Source organism: Pteropus vampyrus, unplaced genomic scaffold (genome assembly GCF_000151845.1).
Source record: "Pteropus vampyrus isolate Shadow unplaced genomic scaffold, Pvam_2.0 Scaffold1, whole genome shotgun sequence".
In the NCBI taxonomy this organism is placed as follows: Eukaryota; Metazoa; Chordata; class Mammalia; order Chiroptera; family Pteropodidae; genus Pteropus; species Pteropus vampyrus.
In genome coordinates, this window is record NW_011888782.1 from 32,490,175 (window position 1) to 32,512,319 (window position 22,145).

General features: G+C 35.4%; 1 protein-coding gene and 1 long non-coding RNA gene across 6 annotated transcripts in view; one reads left to right on the forward strand and one right to left on the reverse strand.

The window, feature by feature from the left end:
- LOC111733899 lies at window positions 1–10,063 on the forward strand. Its single transcript, XR_002778237.1, has 3 exons — window positions 1–81; window positions 2,853–3,017; window positions 9,286–10,063. It is a non-coding gene; the product is annotated as an uncharacterized LOC111733899 (long non-coding RNA).
- Window positions 7,719–22,145, reverse strand: part of CD200 (CD200 molecule) — a 26,375-nt gene continuing 11,948 nt past the window's right edge. Inside the window, exons 3-6 of one of the 5 annotated variants that reach the window (XM_011380515.2) lie at window positions 19,691–20,011; window positions 17,060–17,332; window positions 15,381–15,488; window positions 7,719–8,984 (exon numbers count right to left, since the gene is read on the reverse strand). In XM_011380515.2, the coding sequence (XP_011378817.1) occupies window positions 8,977–8,984; window positions 15,381–15,488; window positions 17,060–17,332; window positions 19,691–20,011 (710 nt within the window). In that variant the 3' untranslated portion in view covers window positions 7,719–8,976. Of the gene's footprint in view, window positions 8,985–14,657; window positions 15,247–15,277; window positions 15,489–17,059; window positions 17,333–19,690; window positions 20,012–22,145 lie in introns of those variants that run through there. The other 4 variants (XR_002778208.1, XR_002778235.1, XR_002778227.1 and 1 more) reach the window with 4 other exon arrangements.

Sequence of the window (22,145 nt, forward strand, 5' to 3'; positions counted from 1 at the left end):
TTCCCCAAAGTGACTTAAAGCAGATTCAAAATATATATATTTAAAAAGTAGTAAACTGGGAAATTTACAACCAAGTAAAAGGTGAGCTCTCATATCAACCATACTAGTAAATTCAATTATATTAATTAAATATCATATTTGGCTTTTACAAAAGTGTTAACAGTATCATTAAAATGTTAACATTATCTCAGTATGGATGCTGAGATAATGGGTTAATTTTCTCTCCTTCCTTCTTTACTCTTCTGTAATTTACAACTTTTCTGTAATGAGCACATATTATTATTTATTTCTATAATTAGAAAGAAATTTCTTAATTGGACTTTGCCTTCTTGATAGTCAAGGCAAGAAGGGAAAATCAATTATTTATATAATTAGAATCAGAAAGAAGAGAGAGTGCCAATTCCTTTGAGAAAGTAGGTTTTTTCTAGTATTGGTTTTTAGCTAGAACACTAAGCAGTATAGTGTATTTTGACGTCAGCATCATTTCTCAGCAAATACACTGATGATGCCCAGAAATGCTTCTCACAACATTGTTCAAAAAGAGCAGATGGTGTAAGTGATGCTATAATGAGCTAAGATTATGTGTTCCAAGAATACACACCATTTAGATGGATTATGTGTCCTTGGTCAATTACTCCTAAAGGTCACTGTGAAGTGAGTTCAAGAATGAGTAGAAAGTCATGACTCCTGGGTCTGGTTCATTAGCAGTGAGTTTGAAAATGTGCATAAAGCTGGCTTTAACAGCTTAGAGTATCTCAGAATGAGAAATAAAAAAGATGTTTAAAGTTTTGCAATAATATCGCATATAGTGTAACTCCAGAAATGATGAGATACCTGACCTTTTACCCTGTATTCACTTTAAATTAGGAGCAGGAACACTCTAGTCACAGAGGAAGTCAGCGGTAGTCCCCAAAGGTGTGAAGTAAATATCACTCCTACTTTATCATCTGCAACAGTGTACTCTTTGATAAAGCATTGGAGGTCAAGCAAGTCACCCCAATCAGTAAAAGAAACTATAGCAAAGCTCTCTGCCATGTATCCTGACCATGGTGATTTTCTTTTGGATTTGAAAATAAATCCTGCTTGATTAATTTCTGTCAACAATTTTCTACTATGACCTTTGTCAAGAGAGTAGTTGTATAATCATTTTAACACTGGGGTTTTGATAGAAGATTGAGAGCAGAGCATTTGGGATTATATTTCCATTGATAAAGATCTAGAGTAATGGAATTAAAGGTTGTTGGCTGAGAAAAGATTTTATTTGGAAACCAGATGAAAAGGTGGCAGAGATGAATAGATTGTGAAAATAGAAGCGATAACAGTGTTCTTGCTTAGATTAAAGACCACCTTCAAGTAGCTAGTTAAACAAATTTGGAGCCTAGTTCTTTTTTTTTAAATTTGGGACTATGAGATTTTCAAACATATGCAATAGTAGAGAGAAGCATGTAATGAACCTCAATTTCAACAGCAATCAACATATGGCCTATCTTATTCCCTATTATCCATATCCAAGACATCTTATCATTACGTATGTAATTATGTGGAATCCAAGTATAAATTGAATTATAATAAATACATTTCTAAATTTTATTTCCCTTTATGACATTATTTCATGATTTTTCACAAGTTGTTTTTAAAAACATGCAGTTAAATTTATTTCGTCTGTCATTAAGTGTTAAATTTCTCTAGGAAAAGGATTTGATTAGTGCCTCCCACTGCAATTGTCTCTCAGGACCCAATACTGTAAGGTGGCTGAAACAGTGCTTGATAAATGCTATCCACTGTAAGGTACATGCTGCTATTCTGATCACCATAAACACAACTAGCAGAAACATAAGTATAGAACAGTAAAGAGAAATGCAATGTCATTCTAACAGCTGTATGGTCAGAAAACTATTACATACTTAAATGGTATAAAATCCAATTACACAATCTTCATCTAATGACATCATTATTTCCATTCTATCTCTTTGTTCAATAAACCAAGCCAAACATGAGCCCCAAACTTATAAAATCACTTATTTTCTTTCTCTTCTTTTCACTGTAACTGCACATAAACTGCATTTCATTTAATATGGTTTTTTTTTTCTTTTCCTTTTTTTTCTGATGCAGGCCTGGCCTTGCCCAGATAACAGTGTTTTGACTTACATGTTTTCTCCACCCATATCCTTCTACTGCTATGCCTGCTCCTTTAATCATTAAGCCTTAAGACAAGATTTATGGAGCCTCAGGTCTATAGTCATGAGGATAAGAAGTTTCAATTACATTAAGGATAACATCTTAGCTTAGATGTGTTTCAGCTCCAGGCTCAGTGAGGCAGAATGACTCTACCAGTGACAGGAGCGGGCCACAAGACTAGACAAGATGGCACCATGGCCGATTCCAGAACCGAACACAATGGTCAATTACCCTAACCCCGTCCAGTCGCCCAATCAATAGCACCCACCACCCACAACTTTCCTAGTTTCCATAACTGCTGATTTTTCCCTTTGTAATCTGTACTCTTGAGGTGCCCAGGGAGCCAGGTTGTTGAGATCAATAGCTCGCCTGTGTCTCCGAGACTTGCAACTCTCTAAATAAACCTTAACTTTCTTTGCTGTGAAACCTGCACACATCTCTTCTTTGACCCAGACGCACACAAGCAGATGGACTCCTTTTGCTCTAGTAACATCACCATCGTTTAAATGTTCTCTCTGATATGTTTAGTTTTTGATAAGAGTGAATGGAAATACATTCAAGTATTAGCTTCATAAGTGGTTTTTATTTGTTTTGTTTTGTTTGTTTTCATTGTTAACCTGATATACCTGGAAACTTTCCCCTCCTCACTCAAGAATGTATTCTCTCTCATCCAGATACATGGAAAAATTTTTTTTTTTTGCTGAAAACCATAAAAATTACTCTAGCCAAAGGAAAGAATTCTCCATCATTGAAGCATAAGATCAGAGCTGTCATATTGTCAGCTGACATATTGTCTATCAAACCTGATGTTTACCTGTTTGCTGCCAAGGAAGCTGGAGGTATGTCAAAAACTAGTGACGGAAATATCTTTGAACCTCATATAGAGGAAAACAGTTTGGGAAAGTTTTAGGTTCCAGTTAGTGCTGAGGTCCTGAAACTATATTTAAATGTGCCCCTAACCATATCCTGTCAGGCCACATAAAAGTCTTTGTAGATATATTGGAAATTTCTGCTGTGTGGTTCTCTCACCCAACCTGGTACAGCAGTGAGGCTTGTGTGATTTCAGTGAGTCACTTAAAATTTCTAGGCCTCAGTTTCCTTATCTCTGAAATCCCTTTTATCTTTGATTTTCTATGATTCTTACCCAGTCTTTTCAACAGAGATTCACATGATGCCATATGCCTGTTGGCATACATCAGGAAGTTTCAGCTTATCCTGGAGCATATATGTCAGTCAACTCTTGAGACACAAGGTCTCAAGCTATAGCTAACCTTTGTTTATACAAGATGGTGACTTCTCATGACATGTTGGTAATAGAACTCAGTCAAATCAAACACAAATTAATAGGCCCGGCGTTCCCTCAAAGAATACATTCTCTCATTCCAAGGTATTTGTAAATTAAAGTTGTCTGTAAGATGGAGTAGAAAGAAACATCTCCTTTACCCAAGGGGTTTCCAACCATGTCTAGGCAGCTGCAGAACTGGCTTGGCCTCTTAGAAACCCACTGGGACAAATAGAAAGGGGGAATAAAATTCTAGAATATTTTTAGGCTAATCCAGTCCTCCTCACCCCTGAAGGTGCACAATAGAATCAAAGTGCTTCCGATGACTGCTTGCTCACTATCACTGAAATTTTAGTGCTTCCTGATATTTCTTACCTAAGAACCATCTAGCCTATTAATTAACACATTTTTTAAAAGAATGTAATTAAAGCTATCACATGATTTATTTTTATGTGAGACATTTAGAATATTGTCTTTGATTTACAAGAAGGGAAACCAATGTGTGTACAAGTTAAGGAAATAACTAGATGCAGACTAAACACCGGATACAGAATTATGTGGCATTTGAAGTGCATCATCTGGCAGCTGGACTTCAGTACCTTTCTGCTGTTGGACTAAAAAGTGAAAGCTACTTCCAGAAAAACATAACACTCTTTTTGAGTTCCAACTCTTTGAGTTGAATTTTCCACTATCTAGGCTAATAAGATTTTGGTTAAAAGTATTAAAATATCTATTCTCTGGAGCCTTTCAAATTCTTCTTGAAAGGTCCTTCTATCATGACATATTAATCAGATATGATAAAGCCACATAACTTTAGAGAGAGAAGTCAGGGATATCAATTTTGGCATTCTCTTTAAGTGTTTTTGAGGGCTCTTTTCCATCTCTGACAGCACGTCATGGCTGTTAATACTCTAGAGAAAGATGGCAAAACTGTATTCAGAAAGCCAAATGCTAAATAGCAAGAACTTTTGTGTTATCTTTTGTCTTATCTTCAACACAAGGAAAGGCCAAATCATCCTGGATGGTGTAGTGGGGTGTCTGCTTCTGTCAAAACAAAACCCAGCAGATTTTCTCTCTGCTCAGACCAGAGGCAGCTTCTACTGTCAACAGTCCTATCTCCTCTTCAAATCTACAACCATTTCTGAAGAAGGGTAGGGCTGACTGTGGGAATGAGAATTAGAAAGCAACTGAGGACACAAGGCCTGTGCTATTTCGGTGGGAATTTTGAGGTCACAGGGCAGACATGCCTCAGTACATAAACTTGCACATGCTGGGAGATATATCCCCTTCTCATTTGAGCCTTACAGCTACTCAGTAAGATAGACTTGGGGAACACTGGATTCGTAATTGAGGAAATAAAAATTCAGAGTGATAAAATCACTGGCCCAAGATAACACATTACTACCAGGAATGAAACTTAAACCCCATTCTTTTGGCTCTAAATTCATTATCCTAGTCTCCATGCCTCATGTTCAGGACCATCAATTTCTAAAAGTCCTTTTCATTCTCTAGTTCAATCACACTCTCCCATAGGGCTGGAGACATGTTACAGTGCAAAGCTGTTTGAGCTACTTCCTCTTTCCCATAATGTATTAGCGTAAAATCAATTTATCCAAGAAATATGTATTGACCACTTGTACTAGGTTCTCAGGGAAGGTAAGAAAGCAAGCGAACAGATAAAAAACCTCTGCTCTCATGAAGCTTACAATTTAACAGGAGACATATAATAAACAAAATAACAAGTAAAGCATATTGCATGCTAAATGGTTTTGGGTGCAGTGGAGGAAAATGAAGCAGAATAGGGAGATAGAGAATGTTTGCTGGGGATAGGGCATATGTGGCTATCTTCAGGAAGAACATTCTAGGCAGAGAGAAGAGTAAGCACCAAAGTCCTATGATGGAAGCATGCCTGAATGTTGGTGAGATAGCAAGGAGGCTGGTGTAGCTGACAGAACAAGATCAAGAAAAAAGCAGTAAGAGATGATTTCCGAGAGTATCAGAGAATCCAATTATGTAGAGCCTGAGAGCCCACGTAAAGACTTTGGTTTCTAAATAAGATGGGAAGCTCTGGGATATTTTGTGCAAAAGAATGATATGATTTGTCTAACTTATATTTTAAAACAGTTATAAGAATAGATTAAAAGAGGGAGAAAGCAGAAGCAAGGAAATTAATTAGAAAGTATGGGAACAATCTAGGAGAAAGATAATGATAGTTTGGGCCAGGTGATAGGATTGGGGGTAGGAGTTGGATTCAGAGTATATTGTTAGAGTAAATCATTTATATTGACAAGTAGGATGTGAGATGAACCACAGTATGAATGGAGGGGACAGAGAGGGCACTGGACAAGAAGTCTGAGGTTCTGAGTTGGAATTTCAGCTCCATCTCACATTCGCAGTGTTTCCTGAGAAAAGTCACTAAAAAGCCTCATTTTTTACACCTAGGGTATAAGCTTAAATACATTCCTTATCTCAGAAGGCTCAAATGAATGTAATTCCTGTACAAAACTTGGCTTGCTTAGAATTGAATCATAGCTCTGTGTAACTGTGGTGGAGAGACTGAGGTCAAATATGGAATGTTTTGAGAGCAAATATTTAGAAAAAAATACAGCTGAGAGGAATTAGCTTAGGAGGTTTTATTTTTAAAAAGTAAAATATCTTTCTTGATGGCCTAAGAATAATAGAAGAAAGTTAGTCCAAGAAAACTGTTTTAACCAAAGCCTATGAACCTTAGTCATAGTGTAGATTTTGTGTTCTTTGAACCTGTTTATAAAATGTTACCTGATTGATGATTAATAAATTCCTACCCCCACCTCATTCTAAATTCTGCCTTCAGTTTTAGTTTTATTTAAGCACAAAAGGCATTTTTTTTTTACCCCCCTTTCCCCTGTCTCTTAGCTGGTTTACCATCACCCTGGAATTTTTCTAAAATTTTACAAAACAAAACAATTATATGATTGAGTTATTCTAAGTGACTCGAATGTTTACAACTTTCCCAATCTGGCTTAAATGTGCAAAGCCCAAGCTGCCCTTTTCCAATTCACAAATTCAGAAAAAGCACTACAGGGTCAGTATGCTCCTTCCAGGGGTAAGAAAACAAGAGTCACGGGGCAAGACTTGTGCACAACAAGGTTTAGATCTGCCTTCGCAGACAGAGCCACCTGCTCTGAGTTACTCTTTTATCCTCCTCTCTTCATTTCTTATGACCCTCCCAAGACTCGTCCATCAAAACCTACCTATATTCTAAGTTTCTCAATAGCTTGCAAGGTAACTGATAACCCATTTAATAAGTCAATTTAAATAAAATTATTAGTGATGAAGAAAGATTAGCCCTACAGCTCTCTGAACTTTGAAAGGAATTTCCAGAATGGTGATGACCTAACTAAAGTTACAGTGGAATGGTAGAGTGCTTAAGTTCTGTGAAGATGGCTGTTTAGTAAGTTCTTCCTTTGAGAAAGACTCATGGAGTCTTATAAGGTGGTCTCCTTATTTGCCTATACTTCAAGTGAGTAGTCTTCAGTATTGCCTCTGAGTCCATTTCAGGAGGGTCCATAAAGTCAAAATTATTGTCACAGTCACACCAACACATTATTTGCCTTTTTCACTCTCACTCTTTCACAAGTGTGCTGTGGAGTTTTCCAGAAGCTACATGATGTGTGATGTTGACATCACTCTGATGGCTAATAGAATGCATGCTTGTGTGTTTGTTGTGTGTGTGTGTGTGTGTGTGTGTGCACGTATTTATCAACCTTAATTTCAGATATGATAAATATCAACAGACTTAATTCACTTTATAAAAAAACTCTTTGGAATCCTCAATAATGTTGTTAAGCATGTAAAAGGGTCTTGAACCTAAATATTTTAGAACTGCTGCTTTAAGTTATCCTGCCTGATCTGGCAGCCAAGACACCAGAAATACAGCAAAAACAGAAGCAGGGTGGTAATTCCTATTAAATTCAAAACTGTGTGAGGTAATCAGTTTACAAAGGTTGATATCTAAAAGCAAAATTAAAAGAGCATGTGTGTACTGAGAAATTAACCAGGTCATATTAAAAGGACACAGGCACCAACTTGAAGGAGCCCCCACTGGCCAGATCAGGGACATCTGATTCGTGACTCTGTGATTAATCAGAACTGTCAATGGCATTTTTTAGGGGTGACAAATGAGAGAGGAAAGTTCCACACAGAGTGGGAAAATACAAGGATTCTCATTAATGCTCACATTTCCCATATTTCCTGAGAGAATATCATGAACAAAATATTTAGAGTTGAAACTTTTAATTGTTCGGCATCTTAATACAAATATAAGAAACAATACAGAATTAAATAACATCTGAAAAGCTTACTAAATATATAAATATCCAACTCAACAATGAAAACAACTTAAGTTTTAGTTCCAAGGTCACATGGGATACAGACAAAGAAGCAAAAGATTCTGAAAAAGTCACTAATGGGTTTCATGATATTTAAAAGTTCAAAAATTGTTTCACTAATTAAATCGATATATTTAGAACAAAAGGAATTGTATACCCATACATGCTTCCTCTGCTACTGTGAAAAGTGAACTCACGGGGAAAGAAGCCAGGAGAGACAAAGCACTTGAACCTCCAAAATGCCTGTTTTCATAATATATTTTCATTATACTAGTCTGAATTCAGAATGACTAAAATAGGGCCAGGTCATATTATGCGATAAATAAGCAATGCATGCTTTTTTAAAAAATGTGAACTGCTATCTAAGACTAACAATATTTATTCTGCTATAAAAATAGGTAAGTAAAGTGAAAGTTGCCAATGTTATTTCACAATAAATTCAGTCCCATTTTCATTGTGGTAAATGTCACAGAGGTACATGAAGAATAGCAGAGAAACCAAGGGTTCTAGAGATAACAGCTATTAGCAAAGCAGTAAGCAGGTAGTAGACTAGACTCCAAGTGATGAGGAAACAGACTAACAGACCTAAGATTAGGGGAAGAAAAGATGGAACATCCACAGGAAAGCAAATGGTAATCTCGGTGAAGTTCTTTGGTCCTTAGTCTTCTCGACTTCTTTCTTCTCTCTTTTTCACATCTTTTCCCTTTATTCCCCCTTTCCCGGAATTACATCATTGTTTAGAGCAGAATGGTCAGTTATCTGGTCTTACTTATTAATTTTCTGGGTGCAAATGTGGAAGCTCATTGAATAGTGATTAACACAGGGTTGCCACCAGTCTCAGGCAAAGTCAGCCTCTAAGTGGTGGCCCGTGTTTCTAAGTCCAGTATCCTTTCAACAGTACAACACTGCACTGCTTTACAAAATCAAGTCCTACAACAGACCTGAGAGGTAAAATGATTTCCTCTTGGAACTCGCACAAGCGCTGGGTAACTTAGATGGCAGGAGAAAGTCTTGACATTTTTAGGCCTTTTACTCCCACCTCTTTTGCTCTTTCAGATCTCTTGGAGAATGACTCCTTTTCTCCTGCTTTCCTCCTCATCAGATTCAAGTAGACCACAGAATAACTTTCAGGGTTCTATGACTCTTCTAGGGCTCTAAAGAAAAGAAAGTTTAAGATATTAAGTTTGAACATTTGTAATTTCTACCCTAATAGATTTTAAGAAGTTAAATAACAGAAAGATCAATAAACATAGAATTCTCCTTGTGCAGATTTCATCAGCAAAGATAAGGAATTAGACATTCTTGACCCAAGGTGATGTGAGGAGAATCTGACTCTACATAAAAGGATATAGATCATTCTAGAAAATAAATGTTTACAGAATCACTTAAGATGAAAAGTAAAAGAACATATCTAAGAATTCCAAATGATCTATGTGTGTTTTCTGTGGATACTAGCTTGCTGGACATTGGGTTGAGAATGGTCACAAAATAGACAGATGAAGTTCAAGGGTATTAGCTTTCCAGTACAGAAATTGGGAGAACATTGGCCTCTCCACAAGGCAAGTAGACAGTAAGTAAAAGACCTGGGATTTTATCCTCATACCATCACTCACTCTCTGTGTAATCTTAAGTATTTCTTACCAAAACGAAAATCTGCATGTTTGAACCTTTCCTACACTTCCAGTGTGGGCTCTCCGTGGCAAAAGACACAGAATAGCTCAGGCAAGAATGCCCAGGTTTAATTAAGGGTCTGTTAGCTAGTGATTTTGTGATCAAATTATACCATGACATTTTTTATATGATGGGTGGCATCTGCATTCATTCACGGGTAAAATTTGTAGAAAAATAGTCTTGGAATGTAAGATTTATCCTAGCAGTTCTAAGCTAGGAGTTCAATAACTTTTCTCATATAAAGCATTACATTTATTCTTCTTGGAACTATGAAGAATTGGGGTAGGTATGAGGATGACCACTCACCCCAGCCTTCATCTGGAAAGCATAAGTGCAATTATTTAGTAAAGTAAATATTCTTATTTTTTTGGAGACAAATGTTATTATTGTCCTTCCAACTAATCACCAACTTCACCATTACAAATCGTTTATTAATTATCTGTTATTTGACATAGTACTAAGCTTAAAATAGCAGAAAGTAACATGAACCCACCTGGGATACAGTATTTTGCTAACATTGCCATTTTTAACAGTAGAGAACCCACTTATAAGTTAGGTGATAGTGAAGTGAAAGAAATCAAGGTAATTACACAGATAATGTGAGTAAAAAAAATACTTCTACATAAAATGAATTCTTAAAGAAAAAGCAAAGTTTGGGACACGCATTTCACAATTCTCCAAATTTCCTATTGTTTTCCAATTCAGCCTTGACCCAATCATAGAACAATAACTAAAAACCTGCTACTCAAAGATTTCTAAAAATTAAGTGACTGTTCATGATGATCTGCACCAAAGTGAAGTTTTTGTTTCTGAGAAGCATATAATCATTGTTGGGTTGACTAATGAAAAATAAAAGATTATTCTCAACCCCAATTTTAACTTCATTGTAGGATATGTGAAAGGGACAAATTTATGACATCAACTGGTTTTTAACAGAAATAACTTACAGAATGCTGGAAAATTTCCCTGGGAAATTTTAATTTTTTCTTACTTTCTATTTCAGTAATAAAGGACTGGATTCATTAAAGACAGAAGTCCTTTGAAAACCTATTAACCTATTATCTTATTGTTGTAGTCTCATGGGAAATAACTGTAATGATCCCATCAGTAATAGTCCAAAGAGAAATTACCTCTAACTTATCACACCTTCCACCAGAGCGCAGCTTCACAGTTGAAAAAAAAATCATACTCTCTAACATTATACAGAATCACAAGAAAAGTAAAAGGAGTCTAACTTCTCTATAAAAATAACAGCAGTTATTCAAGGTTATTCCTCTGTCCAAAAAAATGTAAATTTGCTTATGTTTTTGTGAATAATCAATAAGTGATTTCGATCTACAACAAACTTTTTTTTTTTTTTTGTCATTTGTGTAACAAAATTTTGAAGCTCCTTTCACAGATTTTTCTTACCAGATATGTCCTCCTAGTGGCACCTTCATGGAGATGATTCTTTATCTACTCATATTCAAATTCAAGAACTAATTTACCCTTCCTCTTTTTCTTCCCACATTACATACAAACACACACACACACACACACACACACACTCTCTCTCTCTCTCTCTCTCTCTCTCTCTCTCTCTCTCTCTCTCTCTTTCTCTCTCTCTCTCAGTTCCCCCTCTTTACTCTCCTATTTCTATTTACATCACCATGTTTCAAGTCACAAGGTCAAAAGTTTTAGTGATATTTTCCCTGGCCAACCAAAAGTTTTATGTTTTCAGATGATGGGAAGAAAAAGAGGAAAAAAGAATAACCAAAAGTAAAATGGAAAGGAAAGATGGAAAGCAAAAGTAGTAGGACTATTTACTCTCATCACAAATTGACAATCAGAATTTGTTATTTGAAGAAATAAAAAATGTCTCTATCTTCTGTGATTTTCTTCCCTTTTTTCCAACTTTGTACAACTTAAATTTTGGTTTTAAACCAGTATTTCCTCATCTTTGAGCATTTAAGTCTCCAGCATAATCTACACTTAGTTTTCGTAGCTATTTAAGTATAAGGGATCAAATGATCTGGCTGTTATAATTTTTGAAACCAGACAAAAAAATTCAGTCACTCAAAATATGCCACTGAACATTCAGTGTTGCTAACTGAAGTGGCTTTATGTCATAAAGACATCATCAGTAAATGGCAATCCTAGTGCTTACAAGATTTCATACAGGTTCGGTTGTTTACAGTCCCCCCTTAATTGTGCTTTCGCTTTCCACCGTTTTAGTTACCTGCAGTTAAATGTGGTCTGAAATATTGGAAATTGCAGAAATAAATAATTTAAATGTTTGAAATTTTGCACTGTTCTGAGTAGCATGTTGAAATCTTGCACCGTCCTACTCCTTCCTACAACTGGATGTGAATCATCCCTTTGCCCAGCATATCCATTCTGTAATATGCTCCCCGCCCATTAGTCACTTAGTAGCCATGTAGGTTATCAGAGCTATCGCAGCAGTATTGGCAGTGCTTGTGTTAAAGTAACCCTTATTTTACTTAATAATGTCACAGCATATAACTTTATTATAGTATATTGGTATCATTGCTCTGCTTTATTATTGTTGTTGCTAATCTCCTATTGTGCCAAATTTATAAAGTAAACTTTATCATAGGTATGTATGTATAGGCAAAAAAACATATTTTTCATAGAGTTTGGCACCATGTGCAGTTTCAGGCATCCACTGAGGGTCTTGGAAGGTATACCCCTCAGATAAGTGTAAGGAAGAGTCTACTGTATTTCATAAATGAGAAAAAGTCCGGGTACAGAGATAAGCTGACTCTTTGTTTTGGGAACTGGATAAGGCACTGGACAGTTATATTTCCAGAAAATCCAAGACTTATTTAATGAACAAAGGACAATTCTTTTAATGCCCTCTTTCTAGTAGAATTTATCTCAGGCTTGAATAGACTATATTATAATTCTTGTCCAAAAGGGACTTTTAAAAATGAATTTGAACACCTTATACTTTCTGTTTAAACTTCACAAAAGAAAACAGCAGCAAGCACAGACTAAAATAAGGGGAAATGATAACAACAGTGCCTTTCAAATCAAGAGTCCAGGATCTCATGACCAGAAGAACATTCTGGAAGATGTCAGGAGACCAGAGTTATAGTCTTAAGTCTGATGTTACCTTAGGGAAAAAAAGTCAGCTTTCCTCTGTGGGCTTCAGTTCCTAAATGGCAAAGCAAAATGTTTGGATAAAGTAGAATCAGCCTTCTGCTTTTAATATTCTGCGAAGTACTAATGAGGTCTCTGGGCTTCTATTTATATGCACTAAAATCAGCTAATCTGCCATCTCTTCTCCCTAACAAAACAAATAATTTATCTAATTTTACAAAGGAGTAACTGGCACTGAAGATTTGTTGCTATTTTTTTAAAAATGAAATCACAAGAATTAATTTGGTATTTATATAAGGCTTATACAAAATTAAATATTCAAAAAATCTAAAACACAAAAGATAGTCTATGAGGCATAAAATGAAAAAAAAAAAAGGTTGCATTTGAGTGAGATTTTTCACATTTAAAATAACACTCAAAGCCAACATTTTTCCCCTTCCCTATCTTTCAGTCATTTGAGATGAAGAAAACCCCCATATCATTCCTTGACCCTAGGAAATTCCCATCACATACAACATAAGTAGCAGCCTTGCATTAGCTTTAATAAATTATTCCTGTCTTCAGAAACCAAAGAAATTTAATTCTCTCTCTCCAACTGACTCCTCTTGTTCTATAGCGTCTCTTGTTTTATGATGTCTCACAATGTTTTAGACTCAGAATTAATAAGGTATTGAATTTACAGTAAGAAAAATGGAATTGAAAAAAATCACTCTGAAAATCTACCTTTGCATTCATTTATTCATTCATTCACTATTTTAACGAATGTTTATTGAGCATCTGGTATACTAAGACACTATGACAGACATTGGAGAGGGTAGAGAGAAATTTATAGTCTATAAGGGCAGAATGACATCACACATTTATTATAAGTATGGGTCTTCTGTATGTTGCTTATAGTGTTTGAGAGATAGTGAGAGTAAAACATAAAAAGTACACCTGTCCTTCGATTTATGTGGATTATCTGTTCCACATGTCTTTTTTTACGTGGAAGAAAACCGTGTGAAGAGTCCACTAGTACAAAAAATACTAAAGAAATAAGCTGATATAAGTCATAAAAACATTTATTTCACATATTTCCATTAAAAAAAGTTAATGGAAATTCAGAAAAACCAAAATAAATTTTATTCGCTGTTAGTGTCTGTACTGTAAACTAAAGCAGTAACTTTCTTTTTTTAATTGACACAAAGTCACTGTCATCATTGCTCAAAATATTTGAAAGTACTACCTTCATTATTTATATCTATGTTTTTAAGTGATCTCTTTCCAACCCTATCTTTTGCTAAGTTTTCATAAATTCTTCAAATATTCACTGCACGTTTTTAAAAATCTTTTCAAAATTTTAAGGCTCATTGGATGTTTGGATCTATATTTAGAATTTCAGTTTCCAGTTTTGTAGCCAATTGAAGAGCTTTGTTAATATTTTCTGCAGTGAATGAAAGTGGTTCAAGGTCGCTGCCATATTCATCATCAGGATTGGCTTCAGATATTAAATGAATTAATTCATTATTAGTTAATTTGTGATCAACCAGTAATTCATTAATATCATCTACATTTAAATTGTCAGAGCTTTCTTCTTGAAATTTATTTAATAAATTAATAATGCCAGTTAATCCCTCTTCAGTTGTTGGAACCATATTCCTCAGTATAATCACTTCTGGCTATACTACTCTCCAGCAAGTATTTAAAGTTGATGGCTCTATATTATCCAAAGGTAAAGCAAGATTCTTGATACAACTTAAAATTGTGTATTTATTTCAGACTTCTATAAATGATTCATTATCTTTAAGTTTATTAAAAATATCACTAAAACTCCTTTAAATATAATTAATCTTGAAGATGGAAATGATGCCTTGATCCAAAGATTGGATCGAGGAAGTTGTATTTGGTGGCAAATATATGATTTTTATATTTGGATGTTCTAAATTGTGTGGATGACCAGATGCATTATCTAAAAGTAAAAGTATTTTAAAAGGAAGACATTTTTCCTTCATATAATTTTCAGCTTCTAGAGCAAAACATTTGTAAAATCAATTCTGAAAAACATCAGTAGTCACCTATGCTTTTTTATTTTGCCATCCAATGAACAAGAAGGTCATTAATAATTGTGCGTTGGTAAGTATTAGTTCTTTGTATGTTGCTAAGTTAAGCTATTATTTTTTAGAAAGAGTAGTCACCAATAATGGAAATGAAAAAGAACCATGTAAAATGAGACTGTGTAAATGGAAACCGCATATAAAAAGTCCACGTAAATGGTTGGGGGGGAGTTATATTTACCATGTATAAAAAAACTACCACGTTAATCAAGGGATGGGTGTATTACTTAATTATTGATTATATCGAACAACTTCACAGTCCCTTAAATGGAATAGTTGATCTATGGAATGCTGTCAAAAGAGAAAAGACTGTCCCTCTCATTAACAGAAAGAAAACAGCATGGCTGCCAAAACCTCTTTTTCTGGTTTTGCCATCAGATGATTCCATAGTCATCAAATAAACATTTTCCACATTTCCTCTTATCAACCCTTACTCTCAGTTTACAAAATCATTAGTCTTTAAACAATCTCAGCAAATGAAAAGTAGAAATGTCCAATTTAATCTCCAGTTGCAAGAAAATGATGCTAAAGTGTTAAAATACCATCAACATATATGTATTTTGGAAACGATAAACAAAACACACTGTTGCCATTCCTTCATTTACATCTTTATGTGACTCATAAAGATCTTAAAAAATCATTTGTTTCCTTCTTTGTTTGTCATTACTACCTGTAATGACTCACCTCGGTCTTGGGTCCTACGACGTTTCCAGTATAGTAAGATTGAGATTAAGATCAGAAGAATTATCAGGGAAACGATACTTAACAAAAGTGGAACTGAAAACCAAAAACCTATAGATATTGAAGGGAGAAAGAGGAAAAACAAAGTCACAAAAGGAAGCTGTGGAGGAAAAAACAATGAAGCAATAGTTGTGATGCGTTTTTACTAGAGTTTAGCTTTCAATGAAAATTATTCATATATATATACACATACACATATTGAGGTCTGTATTCATGACATCATATTATTTTAATAACAATTAGATAATAATAATAGCTAACATATTTTATGTGGTTACTATGTAATAAGAGCTTGAATATGTTATTACATTTAATCTCAAAACAACTCGAGTTAGATATTATTATTATCTAACAGATTTAAAAAACAAAAACTGAAGCTCAGAGAAGTTAAGTAAATCCAAAATCGGCATTGTAACGAATAAAACCAAAGCTTGTTCAAAGTTCTGTTTGCCTCCAAAGCACACATTCTTTGCTATACTGTCCATTAAAGTATTATGTTTATTGAGGAAGTTTTAGAAAATAGAGAAATATAAAGGGAAAAAATCATTATAAATAATACAAGTCAACTTTGGTATTTTTGGAAAAGAAAGACACGTTCTTTTTTAGGTTCTTGTTTTTCAGGGAAATTTACCCTTCGCCTTGGCTGAATCTGAGGTTCATTACACAAATGTTCAAATCTAACACTCCAAGCCTTTTGACAAAATCTACTTAAATGGCAACTTTTTGGTTAAGTTTTTTTCAAAGACTCAGAAATGACTACAGGAGATGTTCCTTAGAGGACACTACACTAATGAGGCATGCATGAGAAAGTTTTTCCAGGTTTTATTGTTCAAAATGCCACCTCTCATCCTGAAAAAAGCAGCAATATCTTTTTAGAAGGCTTATTACTGAGTGTCTCATCCAGAGTTAGTGCTTCAAAACTACAGAGAGAAAGAAAACTGGTTGTTATCACTGCTCTCTTTATTTTCTCTCCCTTATCTTCTATAAGGGTTATAGAAGATAACCCTTATTTTCTATATCATGAGGCCCAGAGACAGCAGCTTAGATGGAAACACAAGAGAGCAAAAGGGGTCTTGAACAGGAGATAGTTTATTTTAAAAGCAGTGAGGCTAACACTTAGATCGGCCCCTTTCCTAAAAGCACTATTCTCCTTTTCTCACAGTGTAGATTATGCAAATGATTCATTAGAGATGCCACTTCTTCCAGGAAATCTTCCTAATCTTCCCATATTAAGCTGATGCTTCTCCTTCCCACCTGCAAGCCTCCCATGGTGCACCATAGCTTTCTTATTGAAGCATTTAACATACAGTTTTACAATTGCCCAGCCACTTCTATATTTCCTAATAGACTGGATGTTCTCTGAGTGCAGGGACTGAGTCTTGCTCATTGTCACATTTCATTGTCGCAAAGCCTGGCACACAACAGACATTCATTAAATGTTAGTAGCATGGAAGAAGAAATGAATGGATGGATCTCAGCAGAAGTATTTGGTATGTGGGCACTATACTACATTACCAAAGTAATATTGGTAAGCTTTATTGGCTTCTTCAACTGCTTTTATTTCCCTACTTACTCCATTCTCTCCTCTATTAGCTCCTTTGCTAAGGCCCATCTTCTCTTACCTTTGTTCACAGTTTGCCTGAAGCTGGTCACAGTCCCCAGGTGCAGCACCTGGCAGATCACCTCCTTCCCCACTTGACTCTTGGGGTCCTTGACCTGGAGGACACTGGTGACAGATGTGGTGCCATTGGGGTGTGAGAAAATCTCAGTACTGTTGTCCATTCCTGACCCAGAGACCTTCCAGGAGATCACAGGGGCTGGTCGGGCATTGGCAGAGCAAGTGATATTTAGGTGGTCTTCAAAGAATTTATAGTTAAGGACTACTGTGGGCTGTACTGGGACAAAAAAAAATTATAGTCTGCCATCAATTAAGTACCTGGTCTGAATCCCTCACTCTCCTCAGAGAGATGACAAAACTATTTTTACAGAAAGACAATGGGGGCTACAAAGATAAGTTGGCATATCTAGTCCAAAGTGAGGCCTTCTCAGTTCTTCCTGTCTAATTCTCTGATGGGATTGGCCTAGTAAAACTCCATGACAAGAAAAATTTTCTCCACAGTTTGCCTCTAGGAGAATTAGCTCAATAGACAGAAGATACCTTCTCTATAAAATAGTCTAGACCCTAATTATTCTGTTCTTTTTCACAGGTAATGCAGCATCTCTGCCTTCTTCTGGGTATTCTTCACAAATAGTTTAACAATGATCACCAGTGAGCACCCCCATACAGGTGACCTGCATGTCTCAGAAGCACCTAGGGCAGTTTCAAAGCAGAGGGCCCATAGAGGGACTGCTGCCTAGCGACAGTAATTTTCTGCTTGGGGCTGAACCAGTAAATGAGTTGCATGGAAGAAACTTGGAAAATCCCTGTTTGGGATATTTATACAAAAAGTAAATTATGAACTCACAGCCAATAACTAAATTATCACAGAATGACAATTGAAGGACCTTGGAGATCACCTAATGGAGTTAAGAGAAAATAACTAGTTTATGAGAAAAGGACATTATTTTTAGGACAACTTTACCCTGTTCCCTTTTAAAAATTCCCTTGACTAATGAGTTATTTTCATTGGAGTATAGTTCATCTCTGCTGAACAAATGCAGGCCTGCCTTTCTGTGGTTGGCTTGGTAGCCCACAAAATAATTACAAGGCAATGCTAAATGAAAGCCTGTTCTATACTTAGAGGTTCAAGAGGTGGGCGGGTGACAGTGGGTTGGAGGAAATGGGGCTATAGGGCTGTGACTCTGTCCAAAGAGTTTACCAGCATCGATGCCCAGATTACCAACATCAATGCGCACTGGAGAAGAGAGATTAAAATAAAAGAAGATAACTATGGTTGATGTGGTCAGACTGGATGGCAGGTTTCTCTGGTATATTGAAGAATGACAGATAAAAGCTAGAAGGTGTGGCTGGCAAAGGCCAGTGTAGAAAAGAACTACAGTATTACTAGCTAAAAGACTCAGAGGAGCCTGGTTTTCAGAAAAAACAAAAACAAAAACAAAAAAAACAAAAGATTGTGAGTAAAGGAAGTGGAGTAGCAGAAAGAAAGATAAGCAAAAAGAGAAAGAAAAGAAAAAGAACAGAAATGAAAAAAGTTACGATACAAGAAAGATAAAGAAGAATGAAATAGGAGGAAGTGAAAGAGAGAGAGAGAAGGAAGGGAAAAAAGAGGGAGGGAGTAAAGGAGGGAGAAAAAAAGTAAAGAAAGAGAGTGGGAGGGAAGACTGGAGAGAAAGGGAAGAGAGAGAGACAGAGGGAGACAGAGAAACAGAATGAAAGAAGTAGAAATCATGAAGAAAGCCCGATGTAAGATCCTGAAGAGAGGATTCATTATAGCCAAATAAGTGAAAGAAACTTGTATTTGGTATTGTCATATCTCCCTTGCATTCTTATTTACTGAGCCTCCTTTTACCCTATGTCTAATATACCTGGTGTGCTCAAACTTTCACATTAACTTTCATAATAACCCTGTTTGTCTTTTCCCTCCTAAAACTACCACCAAATATGCCATGCTCCAAAGTTACCCCTTATTCATACTTCTCAGTTCTTGATCTCTGCTATGTATCAGTTAAGAGGAAAAAATCTTGTCAAACTAAGCCTCTTCATACTCATTATCCAGTTAAATCCATAGTTTGACATCAAGTATGAAGACCCTCTGCTGTATGTCTCCTTATCAATCAATCCTGAGAGAGCTACACTGAAACAAAATGAGAAGGACCACAAATACTAGATCCATGTTAGCCCATTCTGTTTTTAGATCATAATGTTTTTAGATCCAAAAACATTAAAGCTATTAAATCCCCTGCAGATGATCTATTTCACATTTATTGTGCAGATAAATTAACTCTGGTGTAGAAAATGAACAGGATTCATGTAGGGTCACTTAATTGCTAATGGCAAAGCCAGGTCTGAATCGTGTCACCACTTATGGAGCAGTTGGTTTCACCATGGTCCTTAATTTATTCCTCCTAACAACAGGATTCCACAGAGAAAAGATAAATCCAGACAGACTCATACTGACCTCATGAACTTTCCAATAACCATAACCACAGTTATAGTAGACATGAAAAGCCGAGTGTCTTCTCACAAATCTTTCTGGGGTTAGGCTCCTGAAAAACTAGGTACTACTACTATGTTCCAAACATTCTTGGAAATAACATTTCTAGTCAGAGACAATGTATTCTCAGATTCTTACCAAAGAGGGTGAGGCAGGCTATTCCTGAGATTTTCCCGGAACCAAAAGTATTGAAGAGGCACTTGTAACACCCCTCATCATCCAAGGTAGTATTCCAGAAGGTAATGGTTGAGCTCTGGAGTCCCAGCTCAGTGATGTTTATCTTATCCTTATAGGCAGTCTGGACCACAACACCATGGTTCTTGCTGAAGGTAGCCATGTTTTCTGGGCTTACGGCTTTGATTTTCTGCCACGTCACAATCAAGACTTCATGGGAAGTTTCCAGAGAGCATCGTAAGGAAGCAGGTGTGTTCAGCAGCTCTCTTTCATCTTGGGTCACCACTTTCATCATGGAATCATAAAAAACATTTTTATTTTAAATTTAATATATATACAAATACTTGTTTTTTTTATTAAAAATAATGTGTGTTCAAAGTCAAATATAGAAAAGATAAGAGAAAAATACAAAAAAGAAAACATTCACCTACTCTCCTGATGTTGCTAGGTAAATATAAGTTCAAATATGTTTTTTTTCATCTTTAAGAATAAAAGAGTAGAAAACAGGAAGGCAAATTCTCAGTGACAAGAAACTGTGTGAAGGATCTCTCTGTAAGCTGGAAAGTAGGTGGAATGAGGTTAAAAGTTGAAATTGCCAGAGAAGATAGAAGCATTGCCAAATGTGTTTATGCCAAGAGAGGTAGAAGCCAGGGGCAGGAAAGGGCCAATAGACAATAGGCATAATGAATAGTTTAAGTGATAAATATGTAACAGCCCTATACATTTCTTTTTCTCTCTTCCCCGCCCCCCCCTCTCTCTCTCACACACACACACACACACACACACACACACACATACACACACACACACACACACACACACACTACAAAGGAAGGGGCAGCAATAGTGGTATCCACTTCCAGGAAGCAACAATGCATATAGCAACATAAGGCAAAGAGATACACAGGACAATGCTCCAGGAGACTGATGGTAGCAGAGAGCTTTGACAACTAAATGACAATCTACACATTCCCTCATTTTTATGGAATGCAGTGCAGAATATAAGGCATGGCAATAATTTTTTCCACCTCTAATGCTGGCTACTCATATTGACACAATAGATTATTCAATGAGAAATCTCAATATAATTACAAATACCCAAACATTTGAGAAAGCTAACCCATTGAAGGAGGAATAGTAAACTTTACAAATTTAAGAATTCATACCAAATGAAGAAAGATATCATAAATCGATAAATATCTGGACAGAAATAAATGTGATATCTTAAAGTATAAAAAGAAGTCAGCATTATAAATAGTAGAAATTAGAGATGTAAATAATGAAAAATATAAAATCGTAATAGATTGACTGACTTCTCAGAATGGATATCACTGAGGAATAAATTAGTAAGCAGGAAGAACAGGTCATTGAATTCTTCCAGAGTGTAGCACATAGGAATAAAGATATGGAAGGGATTCAAGAAAAATTCAAAGACCTGAAATGTTTCAGCATCAGTCCTATAAGACTTTTAAAAGAAGAGAAAAGGGAGAATGGAAGAAAAAAAAAAACACTGCAAGGGACAAAAACATATTTTTCAAAATAATAATAGGAAAAATCTAAATTGATATATATTAATCATGAACCTCAATGTACCTAAAAATATAACTCAGAAATATATAAAAAGCTACTAGAACTAGAAAGAAAAATTTATAAATCCACAATCATAACGGGAGCATTTCCACAGTTCTCTGAGAATATTTACTTGCATATATTTAAAAATAAGTATAGCAGAAAAGTCAAATATAAGAATATAGAAGATCTGAAAAACAAATATTTATACATAAATCACATATATATGCATGTATAACCTTTTATCCAAAAGAGAACATACAATTTTTTCAAAAACATATGGAATATTCCCCCAAATTAAGCTTAAAATAAGATACAAAAAAATGGTGCTACCGTATGACTGAACACTGTGCACAATGCAATAAGATTAGAAATTCATATGTTCTTTTAACCCTGTAATTACAGAAGAAATCACAGCAAGAATTATAAATTACCGTGAATGACAATGAGAATATATTAAAATCTGCAGAAACTGATAAAGCAGTTCTTAGAGGGAAATATTTAATCCCAATTTCATTTATTAGGAAACGAGAGAGATTGAAAAATGAATACACACACAAATCCAAACATCCTACCCACACCAAAAAGTAAATAAGTAGATAAAAGGAGTGAATTAATAAAGATAAAAGCACAAACTAATGAAATAGTACACAAAATGTAGACTTAATGAAAAACACCAATAGATTAGTCTGTTTTTTAAGACTAATAATATAGATTAAATGTTGGCTAGTGTAATTCAAAAAAATAAAAGCACAAACAAGCAATATTCTCTCAACAATCCCCCAATATCAGGCATGAAAAGTTGAACATAGCAACAAATACAGTTTGGAATCTCTGAGTGTTGCATGAG